Source organism: Marmota monax, unplaced genomic scaffold (genome assembly GCF_021218885.2).
Source record: "Marmota monax isolate L192 unplaced genomic scaffold, Marmota_monax_Labrador192_F-V1.1 WCK01_AAM20220418_F8-fsc00030, whole genome shotgun sequence".
Taxonomy (NCBI): Eukaryota; Metazoa; Chordata; class Mammalia; order Rodentia; family Sciuridae; genus Marmota; species Marmota monax.
Window position 1 is genome coordinate 16457623 of NW_026691988.1, and position 17298 is coordinate 16474920.

Below are 17298 nucleotides of genomic sequence, written 5' to 3' on the forward strand. Positions count from 1 at the left end.
AAAACTACAGAACACTACAGAAAAAAAAAAAAAAATAGAAGAAGATCTTAGAAGACAGAAAGATGTCCTATGCTCTTGGATAGGCAGAATTAACACTGTTAAAGTAGCCATGCCATACTACCAGAATGATATACGGATTCAATGCAATTCCTATTAAAATCACAATAACATTCTTCATAGAAATAGAAAAAGCAATCATGAAATTCATTTGGAAAAATAAGGGGCCCAGAATAGCCAAAGCAATCCTCAGTAAGAAAAGTGAAGCAGAAGGCATCACAATACCAGAGCCTAAACTATATTACAGAGCTACAGTAGCAAAAACAGCATGGTACTGGCATCAAAACAGACACATAAACCAATGGTTAGGGTTAGGGTTTGTCTTCTGTTTTATAACAGAAGACAAAGAGACAAACTCACACAAATACAATTACCTCATACTAGACAAAGGTACCACAAACATTCACTGAAGAAAAGATAGCCTATAAAACAAATGGTGCTAGGAAAAATGGAAAGCGATATGTAACAAAATGAAATTAAACTTAAATTTCCCACTCTAAATGAAACTCAACTCAAAGTGGATCAAAGACAGAGGCACTAGAAGAGAGACCCTACATCTAACAGGAGAAAAACTAGGCCCAAATCTTCATCATGTTGGCTTAGGATCTGACTTCCTTAACAAGAACCCTAAAGCACAAGTAGAAAAATTAAGAATCAATAAATGGGATGAATTCAAACTAAAAAGTGTCTTCTCAGAAAAAGAAACAATAATGTGAAGAGAGAGCCTACAGAATGGGAGAAAATCTTTACCACATGCACCTCAGATAAAGCATTAATCTCTAGGATATATAAAGAATCAAAAAACTTAACACCAAAAAACCAAATAACCCAAACAATAATGGGTTAAGGAACTGAACAGACACTTCATAGAAGAAATGAACAAATATCGATGAAAAAATGTTCAACATCTCTAGCAATTAGAGAAATGCAAATCAAAACTACACTAAGATTTTACCTCACTCCAGTCAGAATGGCAATCATTAAGATACAGGCAACCATAAGGATGTGGGGAAAAATGTACACTCATACATTGCTGATGGGACTGCAAATTGATGCAACTACACTCTGCAAAGCAGTATGGAGATTCCTCAGAAAACCTGGAATGGAACCACCATTTGACCCAGTTATCCAACTTCTTGGTTTATACCCAAAGAACTTAGAATTAGCATACTATAGTGATGTGGCTATGTCAAGTGTTTACAGCAGCTCAGTTCACAATAGCTAAACTATGGAACCAACCTAGATGCCCTTCAATAGATGAATGAATAAAGAAAACGTGATATTCATATATATTTGTGTGTGTATGTGTGTGTGTATATGAATGAAATCATGGCATTTGCCAGTAAATGGATGGTGTTGGAGAATATCATACTAAGTGAAATGAGCCAATGAGAAAAAAACCATATGCAGATACTAATTCACAATACAGGAGTGGGGATGGTAGGGAAGAATAGAGTTACTTTAGGTAGAGGGGAGTGAAGGGAGGGAAGGGTATATGAGAATAGGAAGGTTAGTAGAATGAAACAGACACTATTACCTTACATGTGCATGACCACTGTGGTTTTACAACATGAACAGTCAGAAAAATGAGAAATTATACCCGATTTATGTATGATATATCAAAGTCCATACATGCATTCTACTGTCATTTATAACTAATTAAAATAAATTAAAAAATTACAAGTAAAAATAAAAAATGATAATATACAAAGTAGAGAAAGAACAAAATTTTTTATATATACTATACTGTAGATGTCATGAGATCAAGTGTTCTTTATTTTTTGTCAATGCTCTTTCTATGACAAGCTTGTAAGAAAGTTACCTTGTTACATAATCTGCAAGCAGATAAAGCAGAGAAGAAAAATAATTTGAAATATTGCCATTCTCTGCCACATGCAATCACTGTCATAAAATTTGTAACACTGAAGCAAAGGAAAAATGATTTCATTTATTTAAATGTTGCATGTCCTAGGAGTATCAACCAGATAGAGCAGAAAGTTTGAAGAAAAAAAACTCAGAATACTAATTACCTCTTCCTCAAGCCTTCCATCTCGCAAGGTAGGAGGTATTCCTGGGTGCTTAGCTACCAACAATTCCATCAAGTTATGGGTAGCATGAAGTCTCTATAACACACAACAACACATAATGCAGTGGACCTACTATTTATATGGTAAACAGGTACTAATACCACATTAAGATCACATCATCTACTTTCCTTCTAAAAACAATCTGAGTACAATTTTTTTTTTCTGAGAAATATAATATCAGTTTTAAATAATAATGTCATTAATTTTATTTAATTAAAAAAAGTCTCAGCTGGGTGAGGTGGCGTATGCCTGAAGCTGAGGCAAGAGGATCACAAGTTCAAAGCCAGCCTCAGCAACTTAGTGAGGCCCTTAGCAATTCAGTGAGACCCTGTCTCTAAATAAAATTTAAAAAAGGGCTGGGGATGTGGCTCAGTGGTTAAACTCCCCCCACCCCTGGATTTAATTCCAGGTACCAGAAAAAAAAAAAAAAAGTTTCATGCAGTATAGCTATACATTTAGTAGAATATGTATTGCAGGTATTTTTTTTTTCCTATTATACATGCATTTGTCTATACAGGGAAGTGTAAAATGTTCAGGAGAATAAAAAAGTCAACTGTACTAACTTGGTTCCTTTTCTCCTGAAAAATCATTCTGAATGAGTCTTGCAATTATAGTATGATAAAAATAAGGATAATGAGACACATAAGAAAACAGGGTTGTGACCTGGACATTTTGAGCTTAAGGGCTAAAAAGGAGAAGAGCTGGAAGTGAAGATGTTACAAAGAAGAAAACTATATTACATGTTATACACTTCCCATGATTATATGGAGTCTAGGGCTAATTAGACAAAGGCTCTGAGAAGAAATAAAAGTAAAGGCAGCTTCTAGCCGCTAAGTTCTCATTTCACTTGGGATGATAGCTAAAGGAAAACTGATTTGGTGCTGGTAATTAGAGACTTTAAAAAGGTTCATTCTGTCTGGCTCAGATTATACGTGATGGTACAAATTTTTGTTGACTTCTTGCTCACTCTTTACTTTTATTTTATTTTTTAATTTTTTTTGTATATATATTTTTTAGTTGTCAATGGACCTTTATTTTATTTATTGATCCGTGGTGCTGAGAATTGAGCCCAGTGACTCACATATGCTAGACAAATGCTCTGCCACTGAGCCACAATCCCAGCCCTACTTTTATTTTCTTTATTCAAGAGGAGAATATGTTTATATTTTCTCCTTCTCCCAAGAGGTAAACACACATGCTCAAGGCCCAGGTCCTGCTTTCTGTAATCTTATCCATGTGGAATATAAGTAGACTTTAATTTTTTCTTTCCCCCCTATACTCCACACAATTCTCCAAATGCCTCTCAGTGCATGGAATGTGAACATGTAAGTCCCAAGGTCTTTATTCTGTACGACAAAGAAGTCAATATGCCTAGGACTCAAGCCCAAATTTGTCTTGATTAATAAAAGAGGTTTTTATTTCCCAGTTAACTAGATAAACTTGTCTAAGATTTACTGGACAGAACCAATAAAGAGAAATAAATATAATAATCGAAATATCCAAATCCCCCTAAAAGGCCTCAAAAAATTAAAAGATTACTGGATAAGTTTTTATTATTGTCAGTTCCACTGATGAGTGTAACTCCTTTTCTTTCTTTTTTATTCACAAGTAAAGAGCCTGTGAATAAATATGTTGATGCTGATATGTGAAAATGATAAATCTGACCTACTCAGATTTATAATTTGAGCTATTTTTCTGATAGAAATTATAGATTTTTCTAGTCAGATTTCAGTCAAAAATTGGCCCAAGCAGATGGCATAGTAGTGATTCTCAAGCTTTCATATAAACAGAAATCACCTTGGTACTCATTAAATGAAATGAATTGTGAGCTTCATCTATAATGATTATGACTAAAACATTCAGAAACTTATTCTGTATAATAAATAAATAAATAGAATATATGTTTGAAACCTTTAATTTTACTCACTTGGAGTGAATCTGTTTTGAGTTTTCCTTTGTGTTCCTCGGACGAACGCAACACTTCTCTGTATAGTTCTGCTGCCAAGGCATACTCACCTAAAGAATTAAAATGTATTTAAAACAACAAAGTCACATAGTTAATTCCCAGTGTCATCTGGTTATCTATCATCTAAATACATCCATTTTAAAATATATAGTTTAATAATTATAATTTTGTGTGTGTGTTCTGGGGATTGAACCCAGAGCCTTGAGCATGCTAGGCAAGTGCTTTCCCACTAAGCCACATAACGGTCCTATAACACATTTTTTTAACTAAAGGAAACTGGCATGAATGATAGTCCCAGTATTAAAAAAGAAAGAAAAACAAATGTATTCACAATGTTTTTAAAAATTATACTGATAAAAAAACTCTGGATTAACATTTAATTTAGACAAATAATAATCTTCTTCTTGAAGTTAGGGATGCCAATTAAAAGTCAATATTATTTGAAATTGAGGACAAATTTCTAGTAATAATGCCTTTTTATAAACAAACATATCAAATACTATGATCAATCCACACATAATTTTCAGGAAAAACTATCCTCCTCTCGATACTGTTGTTCTCGGTATTAGGTCAAAATAATCTGCAATTAAACTTAAAAATCTTTCCAATTCTGGTCACTTAAGTCTGACATATATGTTAGCTTTCTTTTGTTTATAATCAGCAGCTCATTCAAATAATGAAATTCAAAAAGTATCTACAGAAGGATAGGATGGCAAAATATAGTCCATGGTTATATTTAACCTTCTGCATTTTTATAGGATCTATTAGGTAAGAATAATTTTTACACTTAAAAAATTTTTAAAAAATATTTTACGGTGAGGGGATCAAACCTTGTGCATGCTAGGCGGTTACTCTACCACTAAGCTACATCCCAGACTGATCTTCACAGTTTTAAGCAGTTAAAAAAAAAATCAAATTGTTAATATTTTGTGATGCATGAAAATTAAGTGCAATTAAATTTCAGGGTCCATGAATAAAGTTTTATTGGAACCCCACTATACTCACTCACGTACTGTCCAAGGCTGCTTTTGCACTATAATAGTAAAGCTGAGTTCTCAAAGCCTACAATATTCACAGTCTGGCTCTTTACAGAAAAACTGTTGACATTAAAAGGAAAGATAAAATATTTCTGGTAGCATGAATAAAAAAATATAACTTATTTGCTGCTTGGGGGAACATTTAGAACTGGTGAATTAAATACAATTAAAATTAAAATCTAAGTGGCAAAATGATAAAATAGAAAAAAAGGTAGAATCTCTCCACCTGTTTCAGTTGTTTGCCAAGAATGTTTTTTCCCCTGATTATGACATATACTAGCATTTTTTGCCTAAAACTTTGAACTATTTTTATGTATATCATATATTTAGGATGTCTTCGTAGCCACAAGCTTTTCTTTTTTTTTCTTAGGCTTTTTAAAAAAGATTTTTTGTTTTTGTTCTTTTTAGTTACATATGACAATAGATAGTATTTTGACATATTACATATACATGGAGTATAACTTCCCATTCTGTGGTTGTACATGATGTGGAGTTACACTGGTCATGTATTCATATATGAACATAGGCTAGCCACAAGCTTCCTATAGAGATATATATATACACTTCAATGATTTTTTTATGTGGTTCTTTTTTTGTTGTTGTTAAAGCTGATAAATGTTTTAATTGTCATAAAATATACATTATATTAATATAAAGTTTATCATTTTAACAAGTTTTAAGTGAATAGTTCAGTGTATTATTTACATACACAGTGCTAAGCAAAACATTTGCTTTTAAGCTGTTGCTTTATATCTAGTTCTTGCAGTTAAACTTAACATAAAGCTTTCCAAAACATTATTTTCATAGTACTGCAGAGTCTACCAATTTCTATTCCCTTCAATGAGCAAGACTATTTTTATAATAGTAAAGTCATATAGTGTAGGAGTAATCATTCTTTCAGTGAGGTTTTAATTTTAATTTTTTATTTTTTAAGAGTCAATGGGTATACAGATTCAATTAGTATTGATAATATCATTTATGGTATTCTTCCTTCATAATTCTTTCTTCATAATTATACTTTTTAAAGAAGGTATAGTGACTAGATTATAATATAATCTGCTAAATTTGAACTATTCACTATAATACCTTTTGTTTGTTTATTAAAATGATATACTTTCTTTATGAAGAACATACATGTCATACTCAATATATTATACAAATTTAAGTTGATTTTGAAAATATTCATAGCCACATGATGGCACTAATATTTCTTAGTAAACACACTAGAAGATTTCAAACTGGTCAAGTTCATTTTCTCCAAAAAATATTTGTAGAAAGCACATTATGGGAATAATATCTGATGTTAAATACAATAGTCAATGAGAACCTAAGAAAATGCATTATATATTATTATGTATGACCGCATATAATACACGCAAATCTTTCTAGAATTTGAAATTAATTTTACATTTTTTTCACATTTTAAAAAGTGAAATCTTCGCTGACGTCTCTATATTAGAAAAGTCTAAATCATGTCAGTTAAATATTTAATGCTCTTTTAAAAAAGGATATTGTTTACAACATACTATTAAGTAACACAAACTAAAAGCAGAAAATTTGTTATAATTCAGTTTATCATAATAAATTCAATGGATATATCCTACGTTAATGAACTTTCTGATAGGGATTTCTCTTAATAATTAGCATTAATATGTTATAATTTCATACAAAGAAACACAAGGAACTCCAGAGAGAATGTAGTAAAAACTGAAAGGAGTAGTAGTGTCATTTCTGTCTAGCAACAGTACTGTATTTCGCGGAGCAGGATACAACTACATACTGATCTTGCTAAATCCTGACTGTTTGAAATGATCAGATGAAGAACCTTTTTTTTTTCTTTTTATAGCTCTAAGTTCACAGCAGGGAGAGGCAATAATAAAATCTGAGAGGGAGCCAAGCAAAAAGGCAAAGAGAGGAAATTCATTCACTAAGTTTTTTAATTATAATAACACAGAATAAGGAAAGTAATTTTAAAATGAAGATGGGAAAGCTGAAATTTATTTTTACTATTGTAATAATCTGTAAGTACTATATAACTGCATTTTTAAAAATTTGGCTGTGAGTTTCAACCTACTATAGACAGCATAATATTGAAATTTATAAACATTCACTTTATAAGGAAGGCGAGATGTTAGCATAATAATAAATTATTACTTGGTTTGAAATAAAAAGTCCAGGGCCCACTCTGTGAGTGATTAACTATAATGTTGAGAAAGCAACTAAGGTTATCTGAATGTTTTCTTAAGTAAACTGAAGATAATACTCCAATCATTGAGCAATTATAAGAATCAAATAGCATATATGTGTGTGTGTGTGTATTAATTAATTGGCATATATAATGTGTAATATGATTTGCATGTAGAAAAACAATCACTTCTCAGATGTGATGCCAGATTTTGATGATCTAAAAATATTTTAAACAGTACATTGATTATTCATATATTTTCAATGATGAGCACACATAACTCCTCATCTGTGATAGTCATGAAATTTGAAAGTTTTAATTATAATTATTCAGGTAACTTGGCACTGGGAAAAGCTAGTATTAGATATAACACATATTTTCCCTATTTTTGACTATTTATTTCGAAGTTGATGTAAAGCAAAGTTTATTGTTTTTCAAAACAATTCTTTTTAAATAATGAATTGCCTTATTTACTCTTTCCCCATGAATTTTAAGGCAGAGATGATTTCAGATAGATGGCTGAAATACCAAATAGTACAGGACAAATTTAGCAATTGAGCTGGCAGTAATGATGATGATAATGATTAAGAATTACTAGAGAAAATACAAACTTGCAATCACTTGATAAATTTAAGATTTTCTAGTCAATGTCCAAGAAGGAAGATTTGCTACGAAGGTGTATGTGTTAACCTATTAGGTCCAAAGTTTTTAATTCTGCAAATATCTCAATGAAATCAACATAAGTGCTTTCAATTAGGCTGGAAGTCATAATGTAGAGCTTATAGATCCTTTATAATTTTATTATTAATTTTACATTTTTTTCACATTTTAAAAAGTGAAATCTTCGCTGACATCTCTATATTAGAAGAGTCTAAATCATGTCAGTTAAATATGAAATGCTCTTTTAAAAAAGGATATTGTTTACAACATACTATTAAGTAATACAAACTAAAAGCAGAAACTTTATTATAATTCAGTTTATCATAATAAATTCAATGGATATATCCTACGTTAATGAACTTCACACATATGTATACATTGAGGTGAACGCTCTAATCGTTCACCTATCACTTTTCTCAAAAGAATATAACTCTAAAATCATTTACTTCAAAAGTTACCATAATGGAATATTCGTTGCTCAATTTAATAAGTTTTTAGGGGTGTCCCACATCTGGACAATGGGACTTAATGGGTTGAGAACAATACTTTCTGAGAGGGGCAATGTAGATCATACTATTTATGTTTTACTATATTATCTATATTTTACTGAGTAAACTAAGGTTCAGAAATTTTGAAAAATATGCCCAAGTTCACAGATTACAATTGCAGCAGATAAGAAGCCACATCTTTTTCAATTCTCGTCTAGAGCTGTTTCTATCCAGCTTTGGAGAGTCCTTCTAATTCTACTCAAGAATGCAAGATAACAAGAAACATTTATCCAGGTGTGGTGGCACATGCAGCAGCTTGGAAGGCTGAGGCAGGAGGATCACAAATTAGAAGCCAGCCTCAATAATTTAGTAGTGAGGCTCTAGGCAACTTAGGGAGACCCTGTCTCCAAAAAAAAAAAAAAAAAAAAGGGCAGGAGATGTAGCTCAGTGGTAAAATGCCCCTGGGATAAATCCCTAGGACCAAAAGAAGAAAAATAAAGGTAATAATAGACGCTTTCACAGCTCTGTTTCCATTATGCAGAAGAACTAATAACTAAGGACAGGCTAATCAAAGAGGGTTAGAACATTACCTGTATTCTATAGAAATTATAAATTTCTCTGCATGATTTATTTCTTACTGGGTAAATAAGAGTAATGGTAAATTTTCTCTATGACTGTGTACTCAATAGACTAGGGTATGAGAACCCACACAATTAACACAAAAGGTTAACCATGAAATATCTTAAAACAAACTTTAACACTATGCTGAAGTTGTCCTCCATTCATCAGTTGGTGATAAGTCCAAGACACCTGGCCCCTCACTTCTAGTGCCGAGTGGAAATGGCATACAGCACTGAGCCCTAAGAATACTACATACACACACGTATGGTATACAGATATGTATGTGTATATGTATATATGTTGTACATTTATGATACATATATACCTATGGTAAAGTTTAATTTATAAATTAGGAAACATAAAAGATTAATAACTAATAAAAAATAGAACTATAACAATATACAACAAGAATAAATTTTTTTAATGTTTAGTGCTACAAATTTCCATTTAATTACTTGTTTGTTACATCTCACAAACCTTGATATTTTATTTTCATTCACTTCAAAAAACATCCTAGTCTAGCTTTTGATTTATCTTTACTCTAAGGGTTATTCAGAAGTTGTTATTTAGTTTCTGAAAATTTAAAGACTTTCTAGTTATTTTTCTCTTACTGATAACTAATTTAATTCCACTGTGGTCATAGAGTATGCACGAAAGATTTTGAATCCTTGGCTTATTTACTTGTTTTACAGCCCAGAAAATGGCTGACCTTGGTAAGCATTCTATGCATACCCAAAAAGAATATGTGCAACTCTTTGGTTGGGTAAAGTGTTAGATAAGTCTTCATTAGGTCAACTGAATAACAGTTTTGTCTATGTACTTATTTTTTATCTATACTCTGGTAAAAGTTTAGAGAAAGATGCTGAAACATCCTTAACTACAATTATGGATTTGTCTATTTCTCATTGCAGTTCTATTATATGCATTGTGTCAGTGTGTGCGCACTCGCACATATTGGTCACCTTCTGAACGAATTTAAGATCTAAAACATCTGACACTTTATATACCACCATCATTCCTTGAAGGGATATATTTATGGGAAAAACAAATTTATAAATAAATTTTGAATTTATTTATAAATTTTAAAATCAATAAACAATACTCCTATGAATGTGTCAAAATTTAACCAGTCTTCTATTTCTAGACATTTTGATTGTTTTTAATTGTTCACTATAAAAGACTAAGATTATCAACTTATGGCCATATCTTTTTTCATATCTTAATTTCTGTAAAAAAAAAAAAAACAAGAAAAAACTTGCAAAAGTGGAATTGTTCAGACAAAACACATGTAAACATTTAAAGGTTATGAACCATCCTGCATAACTGCTCTCTGTAACTTAAATGAGAGCATTTAAATTACAATCAGTAGTGTGTATTTTTTTTGGGGGGTGGGTTCTGCTATAATTAAACTTCCTCAGAGGGTATCTGAAAAATCAGAAATAACAAAGCAATCACCTTCTACCTTTAATAATGTGGATGCCCGCTAAGCCATTGAGGGCGCAAACTAGTTGCCGATGTGCTTCTTCACACTCAGTTCCACATTTCTTCTGCAAAGATGTTAGTAGCTCTTCCATTGTCATTGTGCTTAAAGAAAAGGCAGATTGTTAAAAGCTAGAAATGAAATCCCAACTATTAATTCAGTGGGAGAGTTACATCATGTAAGATGAATATCACAGGACTCTTACAAAGAGTCTATATGATACTATTACAGCATTTTTCTCTTTAGCTCCATTTTACCATTATAGCTTGTTAATTTACTTATTTTGTACTCTAAAAGCAGACTTTCTTCTATCTGATCCCATCATTCTTTAAAATTTACCCTATTTAGTCAAGGGAGAAAGGAACTAGAAAAATATTCCTCAAATACAAAATAGAATATGATATATTTGAATGCTAAGTGCTGTGGCATACGTCTGTATCCCAGTGGCTCAGAAGTCTGAGACAGGAGGATCATGAGTTGAAAGCCAGCCTCAGCAATTTAGCAAGGCCCTAGGCAATTCAGTGACACCCTATCTCTAAAATTAATTAATCTCCTTGAGCCTTATATCTTTTAGTATGTAATTTTAAAAAATCCTTCAAGAATAAGGTCAAATGTCACTTCCACCAGAAAGCTATTGAATTTTCACCATGCAATAAAATTGTTTCCATAGGACTTTGTATGTATCTTTTATGATACTTATCATATATGCCTTAAAGATTCTATAATCTTTGATACTTTCCCTATTTGTCTATAATTTACTTAAAGGCAAGAACAAAATCTCATCCTCTTTATATCTCTATGACACCTAAAAGAGTTTCTTTTTTATGCCAGTGCTAAAAATAGGACATTTCTGAAGTACAGTCTGATTTGCAAAAATATTTCTGGGGTGACAGAGTATTATGGACACAAATTCCTTAATGATTTTGGAAGGAAAAAAAAATCAAAGAGCTAGCACAATTATAAAGAAACTATTCAATGGCAATGTAATTCCCTGATGTGGGGAAACTAAGAAATATCATTAGAACAAAAGCCTTTTAAATCTGGAGTATTGCCAAAAGAACTCCAATTAAAAAAACAACAACAACTAAAAAAATCCCAACAATGGTCCTAATTCTAAAATAAATTTTTAAAAAACATAAAATCATTTTTATTAGATTCTCGTTCACAAATAAGACTTCATACAGAGAAAAACCACTATATGACTAAAAATAACTGACAACTCAATTTTAAGTCCCTGAATAAAACTGTGGTAACTGCTTAAATATTGTCTATTTTACAATCTCATAAACCACAGGATAAGGAAATTGATAATAAAACCTTTTTTGAAGTGGCAAGAACTCTCCACGAACAGCTTGTGGATGGCAGCAGGCCTGTCTGAGTCTCAGCAATGGATACAGAATGGAGGTGACAGTCCTTCTGTCCAGGCTGCTGAGCTTTAGGGCCCAGTCGGAAATCTTCCTGAGTTTTACCACTGCATCCTGGCAGCACACTTCATGCTGACGGTGGTAGAAATGTCTTTCCACTGGAGAAAAGTGGAGCCAGTGTATTTCTTCAGTCTGAGGTGGTATCTGGATCTGTAATGAGGAGTTAAAAATAAAAAGACTTTACCTGATAATTAAACTTTTCATCCCAACTCCATTTTTTTTTTTTTAAACTAATACCCTCAACGGATGAAAACATACTTGGTCAATCACATCTTTCTTTGCAGACCTCCACAGTATCTTGGCAATAAAGCTGTAGAGGAGCTGAGGATTCTTCTTGCAGTAAGGGCGATAGAGGAGGCGAATCCACCAGTGTTTGACACAGTAAGGTTCAATACCAAGAAAGACCACTAAACCAAAAAGATCTAAAAAGAAAAAAGCCAAAAGCACACTAAAAATAACTTTTTTAATACTTTTTTGTTACTATTTTGAATAAGTACTTTCATAGACATTACAAAGCTCAAATATTTTCTATGAATTAAAACACATAGGTGACATAGAGAATACTCTTATCTAAAATTCTTCCTAATCTCAGAGAAAAGCCTAAGACAATAATAAAAAATATAGATGAGACTTACTCAGTAATTCATAGCAACATCTATAGAATAAAAATGTAAAATAAAGAAAAATAAGTAAACCATATTACCCTCATAAAACAACTATTGTTCTTTTCTGATCTAGCAGGCCTTCCATTCATGAGCTTTAGTGCATGGTCATTCTTATATATCTCCTGACTGGGCACATTCAATATTGTATTATATTTTCCCCTACTTAACATATCCTAATAAGCAGTTTTCCACTTATCTATTTGTGATGAATATTTTAACATATAAAAACTGCTTAGGATAAAATATCAGGTGTGTGGCAGGGGAACTAACATAAAAATTATGCAATCAATGAGTGCAAATATAAAAATATTTATACAGAAAATACTAAATGTGGTTTTGTCTTCAAATGAAGATTATGAGTGAGTGTAATTTGCTTTATGCTTTTCTGTTCTGTTTTATATATATGGATAGATACATATATACATACACACTATATATGTATATACATGCACATACATATATTTTTAACAAGGAGCATGTACTCTCTTCAAAGGACATTAAAATTATCTTAAAAAATGCTATAACCCTTCCTATAATATCTTTTTGAAGATAAGCAACAAATATTTAAGTTGAATCAAGTTACTTTCATGGTTTTGGGGAATGAGTAACATCTGAAAGAATTGATACATCACTGTCTATATGCAGAAATCCAAATTTATATTTTAGCTCAAATCAATCCCATTACCCATGTGCTACTCCTTCTTTTTTACTTATTTACTCTAATTTGTTATATATGACAGCAGAATGCATTTCAATTCAGAGTACACATATAGAGTACAATTTTTCATGGCTCTGGTTGTACACAAAGTAGAGTCACACCATTCATGTCTTCACACATGTACTTGGGGGTAATGATGTCCATCTCATTCCACTGTCTTTCCTACCTCCGTCCCACCTCCCTTTCCCTCCTTCCACCCCTTTTCCCTATCTAAAGTTCCTCCATTCCTCCCATGCACCCCCACCATACCCATTATAGATCAGCATCCTCATATCATAGAAAACATTCGGCATTTGGTTTTTTGGGATTGGCTAACTTCACTTAGCATTATATCCTCCAACTCCATCCATTTAGCTGCAAATGCCATGATTTTATTCTTTTTTAATGCTGAGTAATTTTCCATTGTGTATATATACCACAATTTATTTATCCATTCATCTACTGAAGGGCTCTGGGTTGGTTCCACAATTTAGCTATTGTGAATTGTGCTGCTATAAACATTGATGTGGCTGCATTACTACTGTATACTATTTTTGAGTCCTTTGGGTATAGACCGAGGAGTAGGATAGCTGGGTCAAACTGTGGTTCCATTTCAAATTTTCCAAGGAATCACCATACTGCTTTCCATATTGGTTGCACCAATTTGCAATCCCACCAGCAATATATGAGTGTGCTTTTCTCCCTACATCCTTACCAACACTTATTGCTGTTTGTATTCTTAATAGCTGCCATTCTGACTGAAACGGATGAAATATTAGAGTAGTTTTGGTTTACATTTCTCTAATTGCTAGAGATGTTGCTACTCATTCTTTGTGGTCTCAAAAAGTGTCTCAGATTCTACTTGCCACGATCAAATTTGCAATCTATTACCCAAATATGCCTTTCTTCTAGTATTATTCAGAAGTAAATATTGTCTCCATCTGTGGATTTACACGTCAGAAATCTCAGCATCTCCTTATCTATCATCAAGTCTTGTTTGTTTCCTTATCTACTGTTCATTATTTCTTCAGAACAACCCTAGTCTAAATCCAAAGTGCTAGCATAACTTGTCTAGGTTATTTATTATAGCCAATCAACTGACATCCTAATATTCATTCTGCCAGTCTTCTAAACCATTCTCCACATTGCAACTAGTGTTCTTTTGAAATACAAAGTAGCCACAAAAGACCCTAAACCACTGTGTTGAATTCTTTCAATAGCTCCTCTTTTTCTTAAGAAAAATAAATGAGTAAAGTTCTTTATTATGGCTTACAAGGTTTTCTACCATTCCATCTATACCCACCTACTTAGCATCTTAATACATGTTTCCCCCTGTTTGTATTCTAGCCACATTGATCCTCTTTTGGTCTCCTGCTACCTTATGATCTTCATATTTTTTTTTTCCCTGTTCCTCTACAACAGAGAATTCTTCCTTTGCCTCTAAACCTAGCTTATGTTTTGGATCTCAGATCAGTTGTTACTCCCTTCTGCATCCTTAGCATGTGATATCTTCTTTATAAAACCTGTGTTAGTTAGAATTTTGTAATTTTCTCATTGGTGAAAGTTATCTTGATTACAGTTTAATTTTTGTGTAAGTATTTAATAAACATATCTTCCCATATAAGGTATAAGCTCAATAATATGGGGGACTTTGCCTGGTTATGTTCACCATGATACGTCACAGAAACTAAATGAAATGATAAATGCACTACAAAGAACTTATTCAAGTCAACAGTTTCAAAGAAACTAAAATAAATAAATGACTACATAAGTCAAAAATAAAAACAAAAGCAAAAGTGGAAGTAGCTATCATTCACTGAATATTTAACATCTGCCAGGTACTGCGTACTAAGTGCTTTGTATTCTTTATTATAATTCGTATGGAAAACACATTATTTTACAAATGAGGACAATAAAGATTTGACTGTTTAATCAATTTGTTTATAAACATATAATTAATAAGTCAAGATGTGAACCTAGGTTTAGATATTTCCAAAGCTTTGAAGTGTAGGCAGTTTTCTTGCCTACTTGACTTTGCAAGTAGATTGACAGTATTTCAGCTGGCTATCAGCCACACAGTAAAGGCCTGGCAAATTATGGAATGAAAATACTTTACCTTCATTTCCTTGTTCAATAAGTGGCCAATTTGAGATTTGTAAGATTTCTTAGTTATTGCTAATTAATAGATCATTAAGTATAATTTATCTCTATGAGTTTAGGTTTTCAACTGAGGCAGACGTGAAAGGGTGCAATTTTGCTCCCCAAGGGATAGTTGGCAACATCTGAAGACATTTGTTATGATTAGATGTAAGGTGTCCCCCAAAAGCTCATGTGTGAGTCAATGCAAAAGGGTTTAGAGGTAGAATGACTGGGTTATGAGAGCCTTAACCCAATCAGTATACAAATACTACTCTAAGCAGGAAGTGGTTGGAGGAGATGGATTCCTAGGGATGTGTCTTTGGGGTTTATGTTCTATTGAGCAGAGTTCTATATTCCTCTCTCTCTCATACAACATGGTAAGTCACGGGCAAGCTAACAATCTCAATATAACGACTAAAAGACTAAAAAAAAATATGATTTTTAGAATATATCAAGTTAAAGAAGCTACAGAGTATGAAAGCAAAGAGGAAAGACAAGCAAAATTCCAGAAAGTTTCAAAAAGCTGCTTTTTTTAGGTGACTTGGGGCATGAGGATATTTTGGGTATAATTATTTTATTGTGGAAATAAGAGAGTCATGGGTATGTACATAAGCAAAAACTTTCCAAATTTTACATTTTAAGCAGTTTTATTATATGTCATTTATACCTCAATAAAATTCAAAATACTCAAAAACAAAACAAAACAAAAAAAAAACACTTTTTTTCCCAGGTCATAGTAATAGAAGTTTTTTTTTTTTTTTTTTTTTTTAAGCACAATAAAAAGTTATACAGTTCAAATCAAATGCAACATATGAAACCCCGAATTTTCAGAAAGATAAGTTTGTTTTAGTCAGCCTTTTTGCTGCTGTGACTAAAAGTCCTGACAAGAACAACTTTAGAGGAGGAAAGGTTAATTTGAGGGCTCACTGTTTTAGACGTCTAAGTCCATAGGTGGAAGACTGTGGCAGAGGGAAGCAGGTCACATGATGACCGGGAAGCATAGAGAGGCTCTGTTTGCCAGATACAAAATATATACCCCAAAGGCACTCCCACAATGATCCACCTCCTTTAGCCACCTCCTACCTGCTTTTAATTACCACTCAGTTAATTCCATCCTGGGGTTAATCCACTGACTGGGTTAAGGCTCTTATAACCCCATCATTTCCTCTAAACCTTTTTGTATAGTTTCACACATGAGATTTTGGGGAAGACCAAAATCAAAACACTAAACCATAACAAAGATGAAAAAATATTACTGGACTCTAGGTATATTTAAATTTTATATTTTTACTACATTTTAATGATAACTTTTAGGAAATTTCTTATATAAAATAACATTCACTTAAAATTTCAAATTTAAATATTCACAACTTGAATAAAGACTTCAATAATGTGGTGGTTTTCTATGAACAAACAGGAGTGAGATTACAATGTGTGTGTGGAAGGGAAGAAACAGAAGAATGGTTGAGGGGATAATAGTATATGAATGCACCACGGCAGTATAAAGCTATTAGTATTTTGTAACTTTTACAATTAGTATAACTATAATCTCACTACTTATGAATTCAGACAATGAACATTATGGTTCCTATTTTAATAAGGCAGCCAAATGCAATTAATTTTTAACCCTGCTTTCTTTTTGGTCAGATCCTTTCTATTTTCTACCTACCACTATGGAACTCATTTCAGACCAGTATCTATAATATTTGTAATATAAGTACAATAGTTGCAATAAAGCAATTTCTTTAAAAACAGAAAAATAACCCAAGTTCTATTTGAAAGATATATGCTT

General features: G+C 32.2%; 1 protein-coding gene across 6 annotated transcripts in view; it reads right to left on the reverse strand.

Moving 5' to 3' along the window:
• Shprh (SNF2 histone linker PHD RING helicase) overlaps positions 1 to 17298 on the reverse strand; it is an 82982-nt gene that overhangs the window by 41799 nt on the left and 23885 nt on the right. For all 6 annotated transcript variants that reach the window (XM_046450967.2, XM_046450948.2, XM_046451000.2 and 3 more), the window contains 5 exons: positions 12264 to 12427; positions 11899 to 12155; positions 10564 to 10685; positions 4072 to 4160; positions 2088 to 2180 (listed from right to left, as the gene is read on the reverse strand). In XM_046450967.2, the coding sequence (XP_046306923.1) occupies positions 2088 to 2180; positions 4072 to 4160; positions 10564 to 10685; positions 11899 to 12155; positions 12264 to 12427 (725 nt within the window). The remainder of the gene's footprint in view (positions 1 to 2087; positions 2181 to 4071; positions 4161 to 10563; positions 10686 to 11898; positions 12156 to 12263; positions 12428 to 17298) is intronic.